The sequence below is a fragment of the Arvicanthis niloticus genome, chromosome 4 (assembly GCF_011762505.2).
Source record: "Arvicanthis niloticus isolate mArvNil1 chromosome 4, mArvNil1.pat.X, whole genome shotgun sequence".
Lineage (NCBI taxonomy): Eukaryota > Metazoa > Chordata > Mammalia > Rodentia > Muridae > Arvicanthis > Arvicanthis niloticus.
In genome coordinates this window covers 109806441-109832836 of record NC_047661.1, presented here as the reverse complement: position 1 = coordinate 109832836, position 26396 = coordinate 109806441, and the positions used below count along the sequence as shown (strand labels likewise).

The 26396-nt window shown below is 40.8% G+C and overlaps 1 protein-coding gene across 5 annotated transcripts in view; it reads left to right on the top strand.

Annotated features, from left to right (window-relative positions):
• The window catches only part of Npnt (nephronectin), a 66562-nt gene that overhangs the window by 2338 nt on the left and 37828 nt on the right, over positions 1-26396 (top strand). For 2 of the 5 annotated variants that reach the window (XM_034500158.2, XM_034500160.2), the window contains exon 3: positions 15647-15697. The exons of the other annotated variants lie outside the window; for them this stretch is intronic. In XM_034500158.2, the coding sequence (XP_034356049.1) occupies positions 15647-15697 (51 nt within the window). The remainder of the gene's footprint in view (positions 1-15646; positions 15698-26396) is intronic. 5 annotated transcript variants of the gene reach the window in all.

Below are 26396 nucleotides of genomic sequence, written 5' to 3'. Positions count from 1 at the left end.
CTGCCCCTTTCCAGCCAGAGGCACCTGTGTCACAGTGACAGCTTTGCCATTTACAGGGAGCCACTTACTGTGTTGTTCAATGTATTTTATTAGTCTATGTGTATGGATGTTTTGATTGCATGTATGTGCACCACTTGAGTACCTGGTGCTGGAAGATAGCCTGAAACTGGAGTTACAGATGGTTGTGAGCCAACGTGTTGGTGCTGGGAATTGAACCCAGGTCCTCTTGAAGAACACCAGTGCTCGTAACCACTGATCCATCTCTCCAGCCTCGGTCCTCCACACTTAAACTTTTGTTTTCAGTTCCTTCCTTTGCTCTGAGCTCTGAGATGACAGTGAGATAGTGAGTCTAGACAATATTTACACTAAATAAACCGGGAACTGAAGAGTCCCTGTAAAACCTCCACCAGCACTGTTGTGTAAGGTGGCTAGTTGCCATTTTCAAGCCTATTTTTCTTCCTTACTTTCTTGCTTTCTTTTTTAAAGATTTATTTATTTTATGTATATGGGTGCTCTATCTACATTTACACTTTTGTGCCAGAAGATGGCAATAGATTCCATTACAGATGGTTGTGAGCCACAATATGGTTGCTGGGAATTGAACTCCGGACCTCTGGAAGAGCACCCAGTGCTCTTAACCGCTGAGCCATCTCTCCTGCCCTTTTAAGTCTTTTCTTATAAAGAGAAGTTATACTGACATCTATATGGGCCAACCTACAGTGCCATAGGAAACATCTGGAAAACACCATTTATAAATTCCATAATTGATCAAAATCATATGCAGTAGGTGCCAAATCAGAACACTGATTTCTATTTTATTCATGATCAAAATAGATACTTTAGTGACACAATTCCTAGTCATAAACAAAAATTTGAGTGATTTTAGCACATTTCTCAGAGTTTATTTAGATCTGGATCTCAAAAATTTATCCTGGTCTTCCTGTTTGCCCCTCTCCCTCCAAAAAAAGACACATCCCGCCCCAAATGATCAAATAGCTTTCTGAGGCATCTGTTGAGATGATGGGGACTGAGGCGGGCTCCACAGTGGGACTTCCATCTTGTTAGTCATGAAGTGTCATAGAGAAGGAGGATCGTAAAGGCCAGAGGGCAATGGAGGGCCCTGGCTGACTGAGGAATTGAAAAGATGAAGAGTCCCCTCAGCTGTAATCAATAATCTGCTGACGTTTAACTTGATTGAGGAAGGAGAGTGATTCCCACAGGTTGGTTAGTGGACACTCAGGCTATTGTCTTTGGTTGAGGACAGGCAGGGAAGAGAACTAGTAATTAGCTTCTTACTACTTGTGAACACTGGCCCTTGCTCACTCAGACCCTTGCCTCCTGCTTACGAGAGATGGAGTTTCTTGTTTCTAGTACACGGAGGGAGCAGGCAATGTTGTTGGCTTTCACTGGTTAGTCAGTTCAGCATTGTTTCTGAGGGACAGTGGTCCAAAACAGGGTTGGCACCTAGTAGAAAGTCACCTTCAGCCAAACACACGACAGTGTTAGAAATACTGGCAGTCAGAGGTTCGCAGATATAAAGGTTGGTGAGCCACCAGGCGAATTACAAGAAAGGAAAGAGAGGATGGACCTTCTCTCTTGGCCCAATAGGGAAACAATCCATCCCAGATGAAAACATGGTCAGCCTCTTTGCAGGATGGAGCTAGTCTTCTTTTCTGCTGTAACTTTTAGGAAACGGGTGGATTTAACTCTGAAGGGCCTTGAGGTCCACACAGTGGCCCAGCCCTACCCAGGTCAAGGAGGCATGCCCTGGCAGAATGCCCTGTGCAGCAGTGGGCTACGCCTTCACACCTGCCCTGGAGGCAGAGATTAGGAGACTGTAGGTTCAATGCCAGGTGTGTGGAAATAATTCTCGGGTAAAAATTCCCAGGGCTCCTGAGAGGCCCTACTGCGGAATTCCCCAAGCAACACTAGAAGCTATCCTATTTTTCTGTGATTAAAATTTTCTCAAGTATGCACTGGCTCAGCAAATCTACATCTGAACAAGTACAGAGGCCCTTTAAAGTTACAGTGTAAGATGAAATGTAATTATCCAAGAGATTTCCTGGACTTTTCTGTATCCCATGTTTTTTTTTTTTTTTTTTCTAACAGACTGGGGACACTGTCAGCTTCAAACCTTCATTTTGTTGCTACAAGAATGCAAAGTAGTGACACTCAGTATTTCCCTTCCCCTCGTAACACAGAAACCAAAGATGGAAGTGGTCACATTCCCAATGTGCGTGAGACTGTCTTGCACATGTCACAGTTCACCTGAGGTGTGGTGGAGTTGGGGAGCCAGCATTTCTGAGGGGAACGTAGACGTTAAATTCCAGTTTGACCTTCTTGACTGTGTGACTTTGGCTGAGCAATTCATCAAGTTCCTATGCTTCATTTTCTCTATCTCTGAAATCATTCTGAAATAACAGGAACCTTAACGACACAGAACCCTAAGATGAGTTATCATTTTTAAAGCACAGAGAACCAACCGTTCCTGGCCTGAGCAAATGCTACAGTTGTACTTGGTCATGTTCAATAATGACTATGGCACTGGAGGGCACAGGAAGGGCATTTATATATATCTATATATCTATATATCTATATATCTATATATCTATATATCTATATATCTATATATCTATATATCTATATATCTATATATCTATCTATATATCATCTATATATCATCTATATATCATCTATATATCATCTATATGTCATCTATATATCATCTATATATCATCTATATATCTATATATCATCTATATATCATCTATATATCATCTATATATCATCTATATATCTATATATCTATATCTATCTATGTTATCAGATTCTGTGTTCTTCAATCAGGAAAAATCCACACATGTATCACTACTGGCCAGATTAAAAAAGCTCCCAAGCTTCTCTGGTCCAGTGAAATGAAGGCCCTTTAAATTGAAAAAGAGCCTCAGCCATTAACACTAAAGATGGTGAGACCGTGGAGATGAATTCAGGGTTAGAAGTGATGGATCTAGGGGTAGAAGTATTCTTCTGTTTGTTTTTCTTCTGCCAAATCTTAGATGGTCCGAACGTCTCCTGTCAGCTGCTGAGTCTGCCTTTCTTTGTTTTGGTCTGAGGTAAAGGAATGTGAGGGCAAGAGGTCAGAAGGGACAGAAGAGCGCCGAGAAGCGGGGCTTGTGGGCTGAATGATGTATCTCTGAACAGCCCTGGCTGTCTCACATGCCTTTATGAATGGGAAGCTTTACATTCAAAAGTCAGTTGAAATAAGTCTGGTAGTTAGTTACCTCTGCAATTTCTAACCTCGTTCTAAAAAAGTATAGTGTGAAAAATATTTTGGACTCTCTGACCCTTAACTAATCTGAGTGTTCTTTTTTCCCACGTCGCTGCCTCATCAAAGGTACAGTGGCTCTCTTCTGATGAATTCGGAATTTTCCTAACACCATAAACACCTGTGTTGTTACACAAAGCCCTTCAGTTTCTCTCTAGGGAGACATGTTAGTCGAGGGAAAGTGGTACCCACATTATGCTGTCTACTGGATTTTATGGTCTTTGTGCAGATGCCCTTCAGGGAGTGTCTACTCCCCTGGATTGAACATTTGTGATTTGTTTTGACCCAAGTGTCACCTGAGTCACATGTTCTACACAAAACACTCTGCATCTCACTCCTGCTCACTCTCCTTTTCCTGAACTTGTTTGGAGAGACTCACATTGCAGGGTCATGGAATCGTCTGACCTCCTGTCTGCCTTACTACCATTAGCTACAAAAGCACAGTTAACTCAGGGACTTGCTATCTTTCTCTCCGGGGCTATTGAAGGGACAGAGTAGAGGAACAGCCGAGTCGGTATGGGGTCTGTCCTCGTATTCCCTGCCTGTGCCACCCGGAGTCCAACCCTAGCATTCCTGCCATGCTGAAAAGGCATGACAGTTTCCAGAAATAGGCAGGTTGTGTTTTCATAGTTCATTTGGGGTTAGATCTTTGGCATCTTTCTATTCTTTGACTCGTTGTTTTGTGTTCTTGGCTCATAAATAGATCTCTTCCACACTGAAAATTCCACATTTGATTTTCTAATTGTCTTGGGTTTCAAATGTATTGACTGTTTACGGGGCTCATTATTATCCAGTGCAATTCTCTTGCATTCACCTATGTATTGGTGGCTACATGTTTACAGCACACAGACTCTCAAATGACGTCACAATGCATTTGTTTCTGGCTTGTAATTTCCTGTACTTTAGCTTCCCTATCAATTCAATGGCATGTTTCATTTTAATTGTGTTAACTTTTTCTCTCCTTCTGCCAAGTAGACTTCTGTAGTTGAGGTTTCTTGGGTTTTATATGTCACTTTAAAGGTTCACCATGCATTACACCCAGGTAAAAGCGCTAGATAAGTTGGGGCCTTGAGCTTAGGCCCCCACTTTTGTACCTGCTTAGCCATTAGCAGATCTCCAAGGAAGGCTGCCTGTAAACTCCACTGGAGAACTTCCGTGATGAGGAAGAACACAGTGTCTGGTACTAAGCACTACAATTTCTTCTTTTTATGGCCACAGTATTTTTTCTTGAATGCACTTTCTAAAGACGCAAAGCAAAGGAAGGTTCAAAGTGCAGCTTTTTCCAGGTCTCAGCTTCAGAGTCCTTGGGCTGTCAGGGAACTAAAGGCAATGCCGTGGATTGAAGTGGGTTTGCATCCTTTATCCTTAGGAGCAGAGCAGATGCAGATTCCTCGTTATGTTTCCACTGGCAAGTTGGGAAACACTGAACACCTGCACCCACAGACAGACAGACAGACAGCTGTTAGTTCTGGACTCAATCCTCTTGGCATGTCCCAGGCACAGAAAGCCCACATGAAGACTTCCTGAGGTTAATAAAGAAGCAGCCCACCATGGAATAGCAAATCTGAAACCATTAGAGGTTATCTTATTATCAGAGTTAGGGAATGTGTTACTGGCCAGTGGTTGTGGATACAGGAAAGATTGATCAGCGCAGTATTGAATTGTTTCTGCGTTTCAATGAAGAGGCTGTTTGATAAAGGCACAGGATTTCGTGACAGTAATGGAGATACTTAAATTTTATGATTCCTACTTTCTTATGTCTTTGCTCAGAAACTGAGTCTTGGAAAAAAAAAACCCACTATTTATTAGTTTTTTGATCCTTGCCCAGGATTTTCTGTCCTCATTCATACAGCTTCATAAACTGTGTCTTTGGTAATTTAGGTTTTGAACACCCTCTTTTAGATAGTCATGAGTAAATTAGAAATTAGACAATTCTTTTTTTCAGCCCTAGGGATAAAACCCTGGGCCTTGCACAAGCTGGTAAGTACACTGCCACCAAGCAGCACCATGTGGTCCTTAGAAGAAAAGTCGTCTTTGGAAAGTTATACATATTATTCCCCTCACAGCCCTGTGGACATAAGGTCTGTCCTCATGTCTTCTGCCCATGCCACCCAGAACTGTTAACGAATTATTCTTAATATAAATATAAACAGTGAATTAATCCGGTGGCTATATTTATTTACACTATGTTAATCCCCTGTAACTGCACAGAGAAACCAAGATTTATTTAACACTGCACCTCAATGGCTGAGCAATTAAATGATTTATCCCTATCTTCTATGCTAATCTGCCTACCTCCCAGCCCCATCCCATGATACTTGCATGTTATTATTGGTCTGGCTCCTCTAACCCAATTTTCATGTCTCCAGTTCCTCCTTCTTTTCAGCAGTCTGCCCTCCCCCCTCTCACTAGTGGACATCCCACCCTATTCTCTCTGCTGCCCAGCCATTGGCTGGTCAGCATTTATTGACAAGGCAGAGAACAAATGGGAAGAACTGTTTTACACACACTTGAGACAGGAGATTCTTGGTATAAACATTACAATGCCATGTCCAGATTAAAACAAGATATGAGGGCAGAGAAATCACCATTGGAATAAGACAAGCGGGAACTTTCCGCAGTGCACAAACACATTATGCCTACACTGAACCCAATTCCAACATGAGTCCTAGCAAACACCTTTCCATTTGGAGCCAACAAATAAAACAGCTTTTGCTGAGCATGGATTAGATCTTACAAATAAAACAGTTCACGACTGGTCAATCATGAGTACTCCGGGAATAACTGAAAATCTGGGGTGGGGGTGCTGGCTGGGGCTGTATGAGAGACTGCTGGCAGGTGTCTCTATCAGCTTGATGGAGCTGAACATATCCCATTGTCTTGAGCTCTTTAGCCTCCTCTCCCAATTAGGAGGTTAGATCATAGAATCTCTGCTGCTTGTTTTTTAAGGCAGGACTAAAAGCAAGGCTGTGGATGATTTTAGAACCACTTGTGTCTCCAAACCTGAGTACCTCAATCCATAGGAAGCGAAGCTGGGTTTGTTGCTGTTGTAACAAAGGAAGGGCCATCTGGGAACACCTTGTTCCTTGAGTGACTTTGAGTGGTCTTGGAATGCAAATTCCAAGCACAGAGTAGTGCTAAAGAATCTTGACCTTTCCAAACAGGTAGTTTTTGAGTGTGTGCAGTCTTCGAAGTTCAGTCTTAAAGAACCGTCTTGCTCTTTCCTTTCTTTCCACGAGTAGAACTGATCTTTGAAGTCATACCATTAAGAGCCACTAATTTCCCAAGCTGCTTCCTACAGGTAATTCGGGAAGCCCTTAACCTTTACAGACTAGAAGTTTTAGTACTCCTCAGGCCGAAGGGCCAGCCTAGTGAAAGGGAAGCCCAGTAGACTCTTGCTGGTTATCAGCCAAGCCTGTCCTCACGCCCCTTGGCTGCCCTCACACCCCGCCCCAGGAACACGCTGCTGGACAACACAAACTTCTCACACAGGGACCAAGGAGCAGCTCTGTGTCTGCTTCTCAGAAACTGGCTCATCTGTTCACAGCAGGTGTGCTGTCTCCCCAGATGTCCCCCAACCCCTGTGAGAGGGTCCTGCCCACCACTCCTACTTGGTGCTTGCTCTTTATCTGACAGACTCGTGCTCTGTACAGTTCAAGTCAAGCCAGCTGCTTTGAGGTGATCAGTGACGTTGAATGATCACTCCACAGTGAATAAGGCATATTATTCAACACAGAGATAGGACCTTCCCTGCAGGGGGGGAGGGGGAAGGAAAACCAAGTCTGTTGACCCAGCCTTTTTTACTGCCTCCTGTACAACATAGAGGTGGCTCTGCCTTTTCTTCATTCAAAACTTACTGCAAGTTTATAAATTCACACGAATACAGAAATTGGTGCCAATGCTATAAAACGCTAAACAAATTCGTGTGTGTCATGCTTGCACAAGGGCCACGTGCATCTTCCCGGTATCATTCCGACTTTAGTGGAGGTGCTACTGAGGACAGTGTGCCTTTTTCTCTCAGTTGTGTTTAGGCTTTTACTTTTTTCCAAACATACATTTTTAAAAGAATCTTAACTTATTTAGAAAACAAAATGTATTCACTTCCTGAGATAACCATTCGTCAGAGACATAAGTGTTATCAGGTATCCCTATGTAGCTTCCAGAGATATTTTTCATACTCTGGGTAACTTCTCTGTCTCCCCTGCCACCTACCTGCTTTGTACAAATGCAGTCAAGTAGATTCACTGCCCTGTGCCTTCTTGGAAGAACATCTTAAAGCCATTTTCTTATCATCTGTATGGGAAAAGCGTCTTTCTTATGGATTTGAAGTATTCCATTATGTGGCGGTCCTGTGATTAATTAAGCAGTCCTCTACTGCTAGATCTGTGTGCTGCTTCTAAAATAACCTTGATCATAATGATGAAAAACGCTGAGGCGCAGTCTCCTAATATGTAGGCAACCTTCTGTGGATGTCCAAAAGGCGTACTTATTCTTAGCTCTGGTCTGTTGGAGAGTGGTGTCTCAGTTGGTTCCGCTGGATCCAAAGACTGACCCATTGCTTGATGCTTGATCTTCAGAAGTTTTCCTCTCTACTTTCTTCCAAGGAAGCCTGGCATTAGTCTGATCCCAGTTTAATCCTAGTTTAATGTTTCTCCTTAGAGCAGTGACCTTTGACCACTGGCAGCAGAATGGACTGAAATTTGTCCGTTTGCCAAAATCTCCTCCTGGCTTGCAGCTATTATATTGTCTAGTTTTATGAATATAGAGTCTACTTGTAAGAGAGATTCACATCCTTTTTCAAGAATGCTCCTATTACCTTTCACCTGCAGCCGTAATTCAGTGTCCCTGTGCTGAGTGCTCTGTTACTGGGTCTATGATGGAGAAGGGAGGAGTAGAAGCCGAGCATGGAATGCTATCTGGGGACACATTATGACAGAAAGACCAAAGCACTGATCAAGATGCTTCTAAAGCCGTGGGGATGTGGATTTACATTTTCTATTGCCTATTCTTGTTAAGTTATTTACATAATGAATTTTTTGTTTAAAAAAAAAACTAAGAAATGGATATTTAAGTAAAAAATTGAGAAGGAGGCCTGGAGGACAAGAGGGGGAGGGGGAGAGAGCCCACTGGAGCTGCAGTAACGGTAAGTATTTGTTACTTTTATGTTTTCTTGACACAAAGTTCTAGTCTCCGGTAGACAGGCATTGTTTCTTACTACTCTCTGCAGAAACGTCTAGATTTTAAGATTTTCACTTTTTGCATAGCAGTAGCAGAAACTGAGACTCTTCTGTACCTTTTCAAAAGTGTTTAAGGACCAGTCCTTACAGAGTCATGTAAACCTGACTCAGTCTTCTAAATGGCTTCACAGTTTGCTATCATACAGACATACAATAACAATCTCCTACTTATGTGCACGAAGGCCATTTTCAGCATTGTGTTTTTACAAGATATACTACAGTGACTATCTGGACGTACATCCGTCTGTCATCATCGCTGTCCTCTACAACTAAATACAGGAAAACTCTACAGTGACAGCCTATTTCTACATTAAGAGAGCCTTCATTTTACTCTGCATTTTCTTTATAAAAATGGACTTAAAAACAGAATAAATTACGGCTGATTTTATAAGGAGATTTTTTTTCTACTCAGTCACTTTCTACTTTTGGTCCCACTGAAGATGCCTTAAAACATGAGTAGATTGATCTCCTTATTTCGATTTGTTTATGTCCTCTCTTGTTTGGAAAATGATGCTTTTCAAACACTCTTCAACCTTTTTTAAGGGTAAGAAATGTTTAACTAAAAAATGGGAGCCAGAGAGCAAGAGGCAAGCACTGTGGGTGAGTATAGGGAGCCGATCGTGACCCCACTATAAATAGAAAGAAATCAGTGAGAAATTCTTACACTAAGTTGTACTCATTAAATATCAGCATATAAACTCATTACCAACTCACTATGCACCCATATAAATTATGGTTTGGGGTAAAGAGACAAACACAGCTATTATATCCAGGTGCAATTTACCCGCCTTATATCCCTACATGGCTGATGGCCAGTGAAGGGAGCAACAGTGCTGGTTTCTTGACTATGCTCATTTCTTCGAAGCCTCATACAGGGCTTCTCATGAAGCCTACTTGATCTCCTAGTCTGCCTGGACCTTACAGAAGGCTGCTCTGTATAAAGTACACAGGCTTGACTAGATAGAAGCAGAGCATGAGGAACATACTGAACATAGGAGAGTCTGGAATCCAAACTTAAGTCTTCCCCTTTCACTGCAGCGTGAGGAAAGACTGATTCACGTGGACTCCTCACCCAGCTCCTTTGACAATTGGAACTGAAATCCTGGTACACATACACCCTATAAGAATCTCTCTTTCTCCCCCTTCCTCCATGTCTCCTTCCTTCACTCTTTCCCTCTGTCTCTCTGAACACAAATCAACATCATAAAAGTCCAAATAACAACAAAAAGATGGTGTGTATTCTGAGAGGGCACAAATCCAGGAAGGCCCCTGTCTTTGTAGAAGAAGCAGAAATTCCTGTTCCCCAGACATGAAGCAGCAATCTGAGCTGCTTGGATTGTCACCTTGAACAGCCTTGGAGAAGTGAGGAGTTAGCATTTTCTCCTTAATGACAACCAGTGAAAGATTTGTCCAGAAAACAAAACAAAAACAAACAAAACAAAACAAAAAAAAAACAGTAGATAGCAAAGACAGTTTAGATTGGGGGAAAATATCAGTTGCATTTGTCTAAAGTGGTTGTTAGTCTTTCCCTACAAACAGGTCAGGACAAGAAGAAAAGTAATTGTACTTACTGAAAAAGTGCATGTTACTGGCATTTGGTTAAGTAATACCAATTTGGTTAAGTAATGCCAAATATAATTTTCTACTTTAATGTACTATAACATTGCTTTAGGTTTTTTATTTCCTTATTAATATGTAATTAAAGAGACAATTATGGTCATAATAAAGTTCCCATTAAAGCCAGCAGAGAGGAATATTTTACAGCCCAGATCGGTTATTTTGGTATATGGTAAATATTCACAGACATCTTCTGTACATTCATTCCATATCTTTTTATAAAGAATTTGGGTTTTAATTTATCCTGACAAAATTGCTAAATCAATATAATTCTGGTGGAGGAAGGTAGACACAAGTATCAAAGTTCTTTTTAGCTTTAGAGTATGGTATTGTTCTGGAAGTGAGAACAATAGCCTCACTTCCCAGTGGAGCTTTAAATACTAAAAGTTAGGGCTAGCATTGGTAGGTGCCAGACTTCAGTAAATGAAGGTTTGTGACTAAGGATTTAATATAGATGAGTTTTGTCAGTAAAATTTAAAGCTGAATACCTAATTTGGTCAATACCTTTCTACCCATTCTGTGGAGTAATGGCATAAATTGTCCAGAATTTGTCCAGTTCTCGGCTATTTCCCTGCTAAAAACACGATCAGAGATCAGATTCTGTGGCTGGTCAGGGTCGCCTTCCATAGTAGATTTTATCATGGACTCTGAATCTTTAGGAGCAATTTCATCACAAATTAAAAGGAAGAAAAAATACTCAGCAATTCTTAGATTAATATATACTTTGTGAAGTCAGTGTTATTTTTCCCAGTCATGAGGGTGCACATCATTCATCCCAGTAATCAAGAGGCAGAAGCAGGCAGATTTCCATGAGTTCAAGGCCATCCTGCTCTATAAAGTGAGATCAGGACAGCCAGAGCTATACACGAGACTGTCAAAACAAATCCAAAACAACAACAACAAAACCACAAACCCCAACAACCTTTAATCTTATTCTCATAAGACTAAATATCAAACCCAATTTTAATAAAATCCCTAAATGGTACATGTTGCTAAATTGACAGTAACTGTTCCATGCATAGATATTTTTCTTGTATTTAATCAAAAAACTTTTTTCTACAATATATTGTGATCATGTTTTTTTCTCCCCCAATTCCTCTCAGATCCTTCCTACCTACCCACTCAACTTTATGTTCTTTTGTAAATTTTCTTTTTATAAATAATTAACATTTATTTTTATTATACATACATACATACATACATACATACATACATGAGAGCTTTGCGTGCATGTATGACTAGGCAGAATGTCCATGAATGGTATCCATGTATGCTAGAAGACCCATCAGATCCCCTGGAACTGGAGTAGCAGAAGGTTGTGAGCTGTTATATAGATGCTAGGAATCAAACCTGGGTCCTCTGGAAGAACAGCCAGTACTCTTAATTGATGAGCAATCTTTCCAGCCCAAGTTTTTAATTTTTAAAAGTATGTATGGGGGTGGAGAGGCAGGAGTACATACATGCACATGAGTGTACATTGAGGTACCTGCAATGGCCAGAAAAAAATGCTCTGGGTCTCCTGGATCTGCAGTTGCAGGTGGTTGTAAGCAACTCGGTGTGGATGTTGGGAGCCCACCAGGTCCTCTGCAAGAACAGTATGTGCTCTTATCTCTGAGCCATCCCTTGAGCCTGGAGACTTTCTAAACATAAGCTTCCCACGACCCAAAATTCTTTAGCATCTTCTCTACTGGGATATGCATATGTTACTTAATATTTTATTTTTTTCATTGGATACTTAACGTTTTCTACATCATTTGGTATTTTGAGAGTTTTTTTCAGATTGGAATTGAAATTCATTAATGAATTAAATTACTCACCCTCTCTTAGAATCTATCTACATATGGCTAGGTATTAAAATTATGATATGCTGTTTCATTTTCTATTTAAAATTGGGTTTTAAAATGGCTTTTTAGGAAAGGAAAGTATAAAATTGCAAAGAAATAATGTATAGGTTTGCTAAATGCTCTGTTCTCTGAGCTAATGAATTCTTTAATAGTCATGAAGGTGCATCCTGAAAGCTGGGTTCTTCTGGCTTCTTCCATTCCTGTGTTCTGCTGTCTGTCATCCTGCATGTTTGTGTGCAACTGTGCCAAGTCCGCTAATTGACTGTGAAGAGATTTCCCCAGATTAATGCCAAGTCTTTGACAATGAGAACCATACAATTTAAGGCTGGGATATGGAGAGCTTTGGAGAGGTGGTAGCCTTTGTGGCTGCTGGGTAGGATTTGGCAGGTAGCTCAAGTGTTACATGACATGTCTTCCTTTCCTTGTCATGCTTGTCCTTCGCAGTTGTCACTGTAAGGAGTTGGCCCCTGGCCTGTTGAACCACATGTTTAAGGGGCTCTGTGTCTCCGTGTCTACCTCATGTGGTAATTGTATCAGCCATCTCAAAGTGTAGTATCTCCTTTGTTTCTTTCCAAAGGTGTTAAGTGGCCTAACAGTTGGGTGGCTCATAATTCTTTATAATAAATTAAACTGCAAACAAGCAGATAGGCACCGTGAGTGTGGGGTTACTACCTTCAGGTTCTGTGCCTCATCCCTTATCTGGTTTCTTGCATCTCCTTTTTGTCCTTACTGTTCCCACCATGAAGTTGAAACTGCCCTCAGACTTATAATCCTTCTATATCTTCTTCCCCGTCAATGCTGCTATTAAACGTGTACATCACCATGCATGGCTCTGAAGATTGTTTTCCATTGCTGGAGATCAAGCCCAAGGCTCACACGCATGCTAAATACAGACTTTACCAACAAAGTACATCTCCCTTTCATCTTTAACACTGAACCCCAGGACTGTCTCCAACTCCACAAAGCTATGCTCAGCAGGCACTAAAAGCTAATCACTTAATAGATTATTTAGTGTGTAACAGTTTCATAAGCTTATCCATGTGCTTATTAATTTTAAGAGTATGTAGCAAAGTGTGAATTATCAGAAGTCTCAGATGAACGGAGGCAGGAAGGATGACTGAGTCCTGAACTACAAGCCAGTGGCTTCGAGGGCGATGTTCGATGTATTTGACACCCACGTGGAGGAACAAATTATCAGGAGAAAAGTGGGACAGGTTTTCCTGTGTTGCGATGCATGAGCTCGAGATGAGTTTCATCCCAGGGCTTCTCACACAACACTAAGACACAGAGCACATGCAGGAAACGTATTTTTTTTTTTTTTTGGCGACTTTTCAAAACTCATGCTGTAGATTGCATATGAAAATGTCTTTGTCCATCAGAAGATGATGAGATCTCGGGAACTTTCTACAGAAAGCCTTCTGTCCCATGTTTAATATTTCTTTAAGTTAAAAAGAATTTTCCTATGATTTTTAAGATGTAAATTTTAGAATGCAGGACATTGGTTGAAATTTAAGCTAGAAGCCTTAAGAGGTCTGCATACTGATACCAATCAATTTGCCAAATCAAATATTTCCAGGTTACCTTGTGTTAATTAAGAAAACTGTGACCCAACCTTGAGCTATTATGAGGAAATAGACTATGTAGAACCGTTGGGCTGCATGGTACTGAGACAGCTAGCTTGTAAATAATGGTGTTTTTTATCCTTTAATGACTCTTTTTTGTTTGTTTGTTTGTTTAAAATAATGTAAAATATTTTTTGCAGACAAATTATTCAAAGTTGGTTATGGAATGTATTAAAGAAATAGCATTCTCTTGCATTTTCTTTCTCATGCATAATCATGGCCATAAACCCAGCTTCTAAAATATGCCATCCAGAATGTTCTTTCTGCTTTGTTCTGATTTATTTTCAGTATTTCTTTAGACGATACTTGATGCATTTCATTATCCTATTTAAACAAATAGTTCTCTGTCAGCATATGATGAATTATTTTGAAATTAAAGGCAATAGAAACAACTTGCAAATTATAAACATAACCAACACGGAAAAAAAAATCTAGCAAACCAGGGCTGGGAGATAGGTGGGTGGGTAAGTTCAAGCAGGAGGACCTGAGCTTGAATCCTCAGCACTGATTAAAACAAGAAGCCATACTTGATGGCACATTCCTATAACTCCAGCATCATTAGGAGGCAGAAACAGGCAGATCCCAGGAGGGAGTGTGCTGGCCAGCCAGCCTCGCCAAAGGACCAGATTCTGTTCAATAAGAGACCCTATCTCAAGGCAGTAAGGCAAAGAACAATAGAGGAAGACACCCAATGTCCTCATCTGGCCTCTGCATGTGCTTACACTGGCATGCACACCCCCATACTCACGTATACAACACACATGCATGTATACATGCATGCACAGAAATCACATATAAACAGAACAAAAATCTGGCCAACAAATGTAACATTTGCCCTTTGTGATCATTCTGGATGAATGACTGGATTATCTCCTTGATTGAGTCAAATCAATCCTGCAAACTTTTCTTCCGTTACCCCCCCAAAAGACTCCCTTAAGTTGGACAAATACACAAAACGATGATCATAAGTTAAAGTGGATGTTTTATGTTTTAAAGAGGGAAGGCGTTCATCCAAAGAGAGATGTAATAAAACCATCTCTTCTCTCACCCCAGGACTCTAGGCTGGTCCAACACTGACCATTATTTGTAGTGTTTTGGGTTTCTTCCCTTAACTTTCATTGAGCTGGATATTAATGCATCTCCAAGCAAAATGGCTAAGGTTTTACAGTTAGTTCTTGTTGCTATTGACAATCAAAGCAGCCATGCAAGAAGACAGAGCTGAGAAAGGGAAGAAGACAAACTTTAATGTGTTTTCTCCAAAGCTGGAGGGGGAAAAGGAGCATGCAGTATATGAGAAAAAGGTAAGTGAACGGTCGCGGCGACATTTGAACTACCAGCCTGGGTACTCATTGAGCCAAAGTTGGTCGGTTTTTTTTCAGTTGCTTTATCCAAAATTCATTTAGATTAAGAGATACTGACTCTAGAGACCTACAATCAGTGTTTTGAAGATGAAATATTGGAAGATACAGTGTTTCAAAAGCTCTGAAATAGTTCGTTAGAATTTGGAATGTAGGTTGCTGTCACTATTGATCATTGGGTAAAGATATTTGCTGCTGGCCCTGGAGACCTGACTTTGATCCTTGGGACCCACATGGCTGAAGGAGAACTCCAACAAGTTGACTTCTGATCTCCTCGTTTACACTGTGGTACACATGCTCATGCCCCCCCCCCCCCCCAGTATACACACACACACACACAGACACACACACACATACACAAAACAAACGTTTAAAAATGTTTTAAGAAGAACTTGGACTATAGAAGAATAGCATAGCTTCAATTATTGCTTAATATTTTTGTTATGAAATGTTTTCTAATAACAAAATGATGACTAAAATATTACTATTTTAAACATGTCCTAGATTTTTTTTGTTGTTTCAGAGAAGCACTGAAAGTTGAATGTGTGTAAGTCTCCCGGAATGTACCAAGTTGGTCATACCCGCCCTGCCTCCTTACAGAGAAAAGATCTGGAATTTCTTTTTTTGGCCATTTGTTTTGCAGCTTTCTACGTCTTAAGGCAGAGACTAGCAAGGATAAGGTGCCAGCTCAAAGGTTAGAGGAACATATTTCTTGACATAATTTTGGCTAATTTATATCTTGAAGGCCATAACATCTAAATGATACTTTATAAAGCTATAAAAAAGACTTAACATTACTTGGTTTTGAGTGTCTTATTTGGTTGGGAGAAAATTCTATTACACAAAGAAGTGGGGTGTTTTGTTTTATTTTTCCTTTCAGTTATTCTAAGCTAACTTTAACTGAGTTGTTAGGTTAAACTTTTCCCTTTTGATCTTTATTTCTCCCTCTTGTTTTATAAATCTAATGAACTGACCTCCACTCTAACCTGAAAGACCATTTAAATATTTAATAAAGAAGCAAATATATAAATATATATAGTCTATCAAGTGAAATAAATTACTAACACCAGCCCACCACTAACCTGTGGAAATTATGTATCATGTTTATTAATTCTCCGTGGAACAATTCAGGTAAGAAATATCTTTACTATATCAGATAACAAGCTGTATATTGACCATACCTTCATCCTGATGCTTTGGTGTAAAAATATTCCTTGGTTAACATGTTTGTGCACTGAGTAAGGTCACTTAGCAAGACCTTCACAACTTCAGCGAACAATTTGGGTGAGGTAATACCAAACTACAACGTGCAGTCAGTTCTAAGGAGGCAACTCAACATGGGTGCTGAAGGAGGGGTCCCATGTCCCTGGAAATGGTTCAAAGGTAGGATTTCAATAAGAACATTTGGTGAAAAAATTAATAGTACATTTTTGGGGGCATGTTTTTGGCCATAAGCAAACTACTGGCTACAGATCAATTTTTCTTCTTTTCTTTTTTTTTCTTTTCTTTTCTCCTCCTTCCATCCCTCCCCCTCTCCGTCCCTCACCTTCTTCCCTATCAGGTAGTCAGAAGTCTCTATTTACCTCCAGGTCAGCTTTAAACAAACTCTCTATGTAGTCCAGGCTGATATCAACTTCTGACTCTTCCTGCCTTGACCTCTCCCCTGAACCCAAGGACTAGGATTACAGTTGTGGCTGCCAAATCAACACTGGAGAACAATTTCCTTTTTAAATTCTTTAAGTAAGATATAATTACATTATTCTCTGCTTCCTTTAACCTCTCTTATCTATCCCCCCTCCCATATTGATAGTCTTTTTCTTTAATTATTGTTGCATATGTATATGCAAATAACATATAAATATAACCTACTGGGTCCATGTAGTATTGCTTGTGTGTGTATGGCTTTAAGGCTGACCACATGATACTGGATAACCATTTGGGGGGTCCTCTTTGGGGAAGACCAGTTCTTCCTCTCTCAGTAGCCGCTGTCTGCAGCTTTTCATCTAGGGGTGGTACCAGTGACACTCCCCCCATCCACAGTGACATGCCAACTAATGCTTAAATGGATTTTGACGAATGTGTTCGTCCAAGCGTAGGTGGCAAGCAGAGTTCTGAGCTGTGTTTCCCTGCAGTGTAGGGTGAAGAGCATCGCAGGTTTAAATTGCCTTTTGCTTTCCACGTCCATCTTTTGCAAGAGTTAACAGGAAGTAGGACATTTTTCTAGTTCATTGCTAGAATAAAGCCCTTTGCTGGAGTACTGTCTTCAGTTGGCACCACTTCTTTGTCCTGTTGTGGATAGTGTCTTTGCATGAAGCCCTTAGTGGAACGGTTTTGGTTAGCTCACAGTGCTTTCACTTGAAGAAGAAAGTAGAGTTGCCCTATGAAACCTTAGCATTCACAGTTACTGTGATTTACCAGGAGCTAAAGTTAGGAGCCGGGTGCACAGAGATGAACAGAGCATGGACCTTTGCTCTTAAGGAACTCAGTTATAGACGATTTTGGTCTTTGTCCTTTTATAATTCTAACACAGGAAAAAGTTGAGTGTAGGCAGACAGACTGGCTCCGTGGGTGCATGTCACCTGGCAGGTGACCTGAGTTCGACTCCCAGAACCTTTATAAAGTAGACAGGAAAGAACTCGTGCCCTCACATGTGTGGCTCCCCTCCCCCAATAACAATAAATGACAATTTAAGAAGAATTGAAGAAGCTCAGGAGAAGAATCTATCCCTTCTGAGTCAAAGCAATAAGAGGTCCGTAGGCTCCACGGTGTTCAGTTAATTCATCTGTTCAATACTTATAGAATTATACGCTTGATCTTGAGCTCCGCTCAGCATCGTGGTTAAGGTCCATGACAGCACTGGAGGAGAGAGATGTACTGTAATGTGATGTAAATGATGTTGGACACTGTGAATGTGCCCCTCAGTGGACAGAACCGTAGACCAGGAGTGACCGCCCAGTAAGTTGTCCTGGATAAGGCAAGTGAAGGGCACTTTTGGAAAACAGAAAACCGCACAAAGATCTCCGAAGCCAAAATGAGCACATTCCGGGAAGTGTGAGCATCCCAGTTCGGCAGAGGGGTAAATGCTTGAAGGATGTCTGATAAGAAAAGCAAGTAGGAATGTCTCAGGAGCCTTTGATGTCATACTAAGTAGATTAACCTTAACCACAGAGTAATACAGGACCAGGGTATAGACTTTAATCAAGGAAATTGCAACTACTTTAGAGCACATGAGCTGGCCTGATGAGCCAAACCTAACCTAAAAGTGAATTTCTTTCTGGTCAGGATGTTTTAGCTTGTTTTTGAAATTGTCAGTGTTTCAAAGGAAACGTGGATTTCACAGACAGTGTTGAAAATCGGTAACTTGGCATTGCTTCCGGGAACCCGTGGGCTAGAGTGCATTAAGCAGCAGCCCGGATGGAAGGAGCAGGCGCTCAGTTTTACCCAGGCTCACTTCCTTCAAGGCAAATGCCTGGAACGTGCAGACATTTGAGGTTTGGGGCTAATTTTGGAACTTCCTCTTTGGCAGTTTAAAGACTAACTATTTGAGATTCAGACCTGGAGTTTTTATAGCGCGAGGTGAAAAGTTAGCCATGGTTGTAAGCAGTGGTGGGACTAGAAAGGATAGTAAGGCACTGAAAAATCCCGAAGCAGAACGGATGGGGATTCATGGCATGAGAGCAGTGGTGGGACGGGGTTTCCTGAGGATCTTTTCCGAGTACAACTTCATTTTAGCAAAAGGCAGATAAGACTCCTACCTCACTGAAATTTTAAGTAAGGATTAAATGAGAAGATATTTACAGAGCACTTAGCTCAGGGACTGGCGCATACTCATTCCAACAGAGTGGCTGTTGTGGAAGACAGTGAAGAAGAACGAATCGAGAAGAATGAATCGATGAGGACTCGAAAGTTTCCCGTGTGTCCTTTGGTGAACTAGAGGACTCGGGAGAAGGTGCAGATGTTGACGTCAGTTTGGGAGGTGTTAAATGTGGAACACTTGTGAGTCGTTGAAATGAAAAAATCTGATGTAGTCCAGAGACTGGCACGCACAGGGTGATTCTGGGGTCCCCCACTACTGACTACTTATGTCTTCCTTCTTGCTCTTGGACCAACTTGTTTCCAGCCAACTTGTTAATTGTCACAACAATTAATAACAGAGGATCATCTTGAAGTAGAAGAATGTGCCGTAGGCAAAATCATATCCTATTTGCTGAAGTGTTTCCTAAAAGCTTTTGTTCGGTTGGTGTGGAAATGCTTCCAGCTCTCCCTTTGGCCCGCATTTGAATGGAAGCGATGACTCAGCATCTCTTTATACCAAGGGCGGAAAAGTCATCCTCCATAAGCAGATTCCCTTTCCCCCTGGTTAGCTTCTTCTATTTGATGTCACTAGCATTTCTAATTATAGACGAAATGTTTGCAGGAAAGTGGGTGGTTGCTGGGAAGGACAGGCTGGGTTGCTTTTGGAGTTGTATGCCTTAGCCTCAGCTCACAAGCACTTTTTTTTTGCATGCTATCTCTACTGTCACAGCCGATCTCTGTCCCTTCTCTACACTCTTATTACATTTGCATGGACCCTGGTTCATGCACCCTCTGCTATTCTGCTATTCTGGTGGTTTGTGGACCAACATTATTTCTCCTGCTGGAGTGTTCGCCCCTGAAGGTGAGCCAATGCGGTAGACACCGTTACACCCAGTGGAGCAGCTTCTGAGGCATGTGTCCAGTCAGTTCAGTACACTTGTAAATGTGAAGGGATAGGAAGTTCTATATTATAGGAATCCAGAATTATATAGAAGCCAGGCCTGGTGGCACACACATTTAATCTCAGCACTTGGGAGGCAGAAGTGGGTCTATGTATCAGGTTCCAGGCCAGGCAGGGTTTTGTACAGACCCTGTCTGAAAAACCCAAAACAAAAATATGCAGGAAATATAACTTCAGTGAGCAGATATTTAGAAAGGACAATTTACTGTGAAAATGAACATCTTTGCCTCTCTTGTAACTTTATATTTCATTAACTCTCTCTCTTAAGGTTCAAAAAGGAACTTAATTTACATGTTTTCGCTCTGCTGAGAATAATCTTCCTTCCTTCCTTCCTTTTCTGGTGCACTGGCCCTTCAGATGTAGGGGTTCTGCTGCTTTCTGGCCATCTTTCTCCTGCTCATTCAGAGTCCCCTCCTGTGCCCACATGATAAATTCCTACTCCTTTCAGATTCAGTGCTCAATCCTGAAGGCAGTCTCTGGCATCTTTCTGTCTTTGACCTCCATGCAGAGACATTCTGCTGTGTTCTTTCAACTCCTTGTATACCTGTCATGGCTGTCTTCCTCAGAAGACTGTGTTGTGTTTCAAAGGAACTTTTGTATATTTAAGGAACTCAAGGTCTGGGAGCTAGATTTGTGAAACTCTTAAAATATACTGTGAAATATGTATATGTAAATGTATGCATTTGTGATTTATAACAGTCATATACATAGAGGCTTAGTAAAAGCCCCCAGGAGGGCTGTACTTAGTACAAGAGGCTAAAGCAACATTTGGAGATAGTGAAGGTAAAATTGAGCCCTGAAGCCTGTCTATCTGTGAGTCTAACAGACAAGGGAAGAGTGGCATTCCACATGACAAACATCGCAGAGCCTTTTGACTGTTGCTTCCTGGGAACCAGTCAACCTTATGTGATTGGAGATGAAGCTAATGGTTGGGGAAGAATTCAGACATAGGATATGGCTTGAATGCTAGCCCACGTGCAAGCCAAATGAAGGGAGCCAATGAGTGAATAGAGGGAGAACACCATCCCAGAATCACAGTCTAGGGAGGGCCTCGAATGGTGGCTTATAGGCCTGGATTGACGTCCACATACTAAAGAGAGAAGGACCCTTGTGCCCTCTCTCATTTAACCAATTTTGTACTAATGGGCATTTAGGTTCTCAAGGTTTGCCTAAGGTTTTCTATCAGTCAAGTTGGGAACAGTTAGTAATTTTCTTTTAAAAAAAAAAACAAAAAAAAAAAAAAACACAAATGGTCAAAATCACAGAGATTCCACATCATATCAGTGTAGGTACAGTCCTAGTACTGATTTGATTTTTGAAACAGTGAAGATGTTCCTTGATTCACATGCTTTTGAACATAGGGATTTTTGTTACTGAAGAAGGAAAAGATGGCTACATTGTCTTTTTCATTTTACTTAATAGAAAATTCACATCATGGCTACATTTTTCTGTCCTTTGCAATGATGCCTCAGTAACCATGCATCCCCTTGGAGAGGGTCAAATCTACTAAAATAGATACAGTAAATTTAAGCTAATTGAAATACTATAATGTGTTTCATTAGATCCTGAGGAATTATTGCATTATACTATCTTATGTCTTGTAAGCATCTTTGAGTCAGTCAGCACTGCTCTCTCCAACACTGTAACTTTCCTAAACTCACATGACCGATCCCTGCCCCTCCTGGGTCCTTTAGTCTCAAGACATTTGTGCTTGCTCCCATCTCTCCTTCCGGACCTACCTGCCCCAGAACAGGACGAGGGATTAGTCTTATTCATTCTTTATATTCACAGTTCTTGTACTTTGTCTTGCCAAGGACTTTTCCTCTTTGCCAGCCTTAGGATGCCGTTTTAATGAACACCTATGACGAGATGGCTGTTGCTCTGTGTAACTCTCACTTTAGAGTTCCTTTCAATTCTCGCGGTAAACCTGTGGGTAAGTTTGATCCCAGTGATGTGAATTTTCTATTAAGTAAAATGAAAAAGACAATGTGGTAAATTTTTAGCTTTTCATCTACCTTTGAGAGGAGAAGGTAACTGTGTAATCTTTATAGTTCATTTCTTTCCCCATCTGTCTTATTCTAACATCTGTACTCAACCTCTATTTAAAAAAAAAAAAAACCTTGAAAAAAACGAGTAACAGTTCAAAGAATGTCAGTCTAGATATCCATATTATCAAACTCTTCCCTCTTTCTCTCTTTTTCTCTCTTCCTCCCTCTATCTTTTTCTGTTTTTTTTTTTTTAACCTGAGAATTTAAATTGAAAAGAAGGAAGAATGAACTCCATCTGTAACTACTGACATTTTATACCTGTTCTTACCTCACATACTACCTGGCATCCTCTACAAGAAAGCAGCAAGTCTCTTCTGTTTTCGGAATCTCTTCAAACCCATAGGTTCTGTTGTTGCTCAATTATTATTCATTGACATCACCATTCTTAATATTCCCACCATCTGGAATCTGGCCAGTGGGAGCTCACCAAGCCAACTTTCATGTTCTTTGCATAGATCTCCAACACTCCGAGAGTATTGTTCAGCTTTCTGCCGCGGAAAAATGCTGTAGCTTTTCTTCAGTGGCCATGGTCTCCGTCTTTGAAGAAAGAGAAACCCAAGCTCCATTGTGCATCCTGCTACAGATAGCTATTTAACAAGAAAACAAAACTATCTACCTTTCCAAATGAATAGTAACAGCTTCTCATGTGATCTTAAAAGTCTGACTTGGTTTTGCCCTAAATTCCATTCTGTCTCGATGAACACAGAGCAAAATTTCAAGTAAACTGAAAAATGACACCAGTACCCAAAAGAAGATGTTTTTAAAAATGCTTTTTAAAAAAGTATTTATTTATTCATGTATGTGAGTGCATTGTCGCTCTCTTCAGACACACCAGAAGAGGGCATCACATTCCATTACAGATGGTTTTGAGCCACCATATGATTACTGGGAATTGAGCTCAGAACTTCTGGAAAAGCAGTCAGCGCTCTTGGCCTCTGAGCCATCTCTCCAGCTCAAGGAAGAGTTTTAAAGTGCAAACACAGAGTGCTTAATTATGATAAACAAAAGCTGGATAGAGATTCAAAGATGCATAGGCAGACACTTCCCTTCCTCTGGGCTTCTCTAGAAATAAAGGCAATTAGTGAGAGATGAAAGGAATACTTGAGAAATTCCTCTGAACCGGATGTTCCCAGAGACAGAAAATGAAGCAAGTTCTTGCCAGACAATTCTTGGAAGGCATTGTTATTTATTTCACTTCGTTCACTAAGTGGGTATCAATTTATCAATGTTGGCCTTTTTTGACTATAGTTCATTATTAGTTAAAATTTTAATTATGGCAATGCCAAGTTTTGCAAAATAAGCCAAAAATTTTTTAAAAATTCTTAGATGTAGCAATACTTCATTAAAGCTTCAGAGTATACAGCAAGTAATGGAATAAAGAGATTATTGTATTGTAAAATCCTCTAGCAGATTCCTTTGGAAATGATAGACTGTTTCTTCGAGGCACTTATCCTTAGAACATCCCTAAGTACCATAATGCATTTGAACCCCATTTTCAGCCTCATTCCTTTCTGCTTAGCACTTTATCGTAACCTCTCTTTCCTATTTCCAAATTACCTCACACACTGGCCTCCCTCTTCTTTCTTAATCCAGAGGAGTAGATTGAACATTGGCCTGAACCAAGACATTTTTACTGAAATTGGTCAATTCATTTAGCCTGAGCTGATTCAGTGGCAATGGCCATGTCTTTCCTGCCATATATGGGTACCACAAGGAGAAATTCAGCCACGTGAAATGATTTTTAGTTTAGTGTTCAAGAGAACATTTACCAGATAGCCTTTTAGATAAGAATCAGAGGTACTTTACACTGTTGTTAATTACAGCAGGAATTTAATGTTTTGAACTTGTTGAATAATTGACTAGTGTCCATACAATGTTTGGGGCAAACTGAGAGTTGTTTTCCTCTGGAGCTCTTGCCTGGTGGGTTTTGTTCTGCATGTGTATGTGATGGCTGAGGGTCCTTTCCAGTAGATCTTTATAAACTCTACCTTCATTCCTTCTAGGTTCTATTAATAAGCAGTGAGGGATTTCACATAGCTTTTAGCAACGCTTTCTCTTCCAAGGTCAACCGTGCTTTGCAAATGAGATTCTCTTCATATTTGCACTCCCTACCTCCTTCCAATCTTCCCAAATCCAGTCCATGGAGTGGCTGGGAATTATGGGAACTCTCTAACAGTCATTTTACAGCTGTTCTTTCTTCTCTGCTCTTGAATGCATTTTGTCACCTTTTTCCTAAGGAAGACGGCCTAGAGGAGAAGGCAAGACACCATGTCAAAAATGACAGATGGCACTCAAGGATTCAAAGGCATTCTTATATTAAGAAAATTTCTGTCAACGATAGACCTTGGATTGGCTTTGTCCTCATTGCTTTCTAGAACAGCTGTTCTCTTAGCATCTAAACTTGTCCTTATTAGTCCAGACGTTGGCCCTTGATGGTCAGTGTAATTCACTTGTGTATGAAACATACAATTAGTAATGAGGTTAATTGCCTCCTAGCTTTGGATAGATCAATATTTTTGCAAGAACAAGAAAGTACCGTTGAGCTTTTAGAATCCCAGCTGCAACAGTTAGGATAACGCTGAGTACATTTTTAGAATACACTCAAAGGTGAGAAGCATGGCCTCAGGGGATCAAAGAACTGTTTTTGCTCTGAATATGGAGACTTGTTTTTCTTTCTAGTCAAAACAATGACTTAGCAGTTATTCAGTGTCCCCAGAGATGTGACAGGAATATTAGGGCACATTTTGACCATGATGTACCTCTGTGTACTGATCTTTAAGGGAGAAAAATCTATCAGATCGGTGATCCTTATGAGACCTTTATTTACTGAGCTGAAACCATATGAGTATGGCAGGACATCACACCATCTAATGTGGTCTGTCTCTCTTGTTCCTGATCCACACAGAGATCAGAGAGCTCAGGTAGGCCTCTCTGATTACCTGTAGTATATTTCTTCCAGGCTTCATGCATAATCTCCTGGTGACAGTTTGGATCATTTAGTCCTTTCTCTTTTTCAGCAATGCCTCAATGTGGACACCTCAATTCACTGAATAGTATAGTTTATGCATGCAGGTTTTGCCCATTCCTGAAAGTCACATTACAATGGAATTAGTTATTACTAGGCATGCCAGTTTACACAAAAATGGGGAGCCAATTTTGTATAGATTTCTAAATGGGCATGTGCTTTCTGGTTACTTATATGTATTAATGAAGCTCTTTGCATACGTATGCGGCATTGTAGATACAAAAAACATGGTGTCTTCTATTTCCATACTAGAAGTTACCAATAGGACTTCCAACTGTGTATCCAAAAAAAGCAGAGCCAAATACCCTTGTCTGTCTTGATAAGAGCAGGTAAAGTCCATGTTCCGAGCCTAGTGTTCAAGACCAGTCGGGTTGTATTTGGTGAGGTGTGACAATGCCAGAAGGAATGGGGCTGGTGTTATGAATCCTTCTCTATCTTTCTTTTCATTCTCAAGATCTCTGGTCAGAAGAGGGCTGTAGCTCTCAGTTCCCAGCAGGAACACAGATGGGCGTATTTGACAAGCTTCCCTAAGTAGCATCCCAATGGTTCCACTCAGTGACTTCTGTTTATATTATAAATTAGCCAGAACTGAGTCCTTTGGTTACTCCTATCTGCCAAGGAGAAGAGAAAATGTAATTTTCCATTGTAAACTTACCGTGCACTGTGAAAATAAAAACCAAAAGGCATTCTGTAGTAAGGCAAAAAGGAAATGGAAAGGCAGAGTTCAAAGCATCCTGCTGGCTTGTCCTGATCTATCTGGGGCTTACTTTGTTCTCATCTGCTGTCCAAGGACTTCAGGGGGATAGCCTACAAAGACTTGTCCCACTCAGTGAGAGTCACCTCACTGCCTTCCCCTCTCCCACCTGTTCACACGGGGAAGTCTTTGCCTGCAGGCTCCACTGCACCTTTCCTTGAACATTTGCTGTCTGTGGTGATAGTTTGGACTGGAGACTCTATGATTACAGTTGTTGTCCACACTCCTCCTCTGCTTTGAAATTCTCTAGTTCTGGCCCCTGGCATGGCCTAAACAAAATTAGTCACTCCCCCGTCTATCTGTATGTGTGTATTGAGTATAATAATTGTTTGATGCATATTTACTGACTTCTATCCCAGACTTAAAACCAAGATCAGGAGGGAAAAGTCCTTTTATGAAAAATTTTATAAACAGTTTTAATATTTTGTGAAGAAAATAACTGATTTGTCAGCTCTGTGTGCACGCTACCACTTTTAATAGCTGCTGGGTAATCTGTTACTGGTTACTTCAGGCAGAAATGCAATCAGCAGTTTCTTTAAAATGCTGAGTCCGCAAATGTAGCAGAACCATTAACAGCCCTGACCTCTTGGAATGTGTACATTTGATGCACCTAAGATTAGGCCATCCTGCTGAGAGCAGAGAAAAAAGGAGAGAGGACAAAAAACCCTTTGTGAGTAAAAGGCATCCAAAAACCATGAATGGAGAGCCATCAGCTGGTCAGAGGTCAAAGGCAATACATCCTGGAGGCCAGAATGTGTACCATTCAAGAATCCTCCAAGTAAATAGGTATTTTTTAAAGCTACCTTTTCA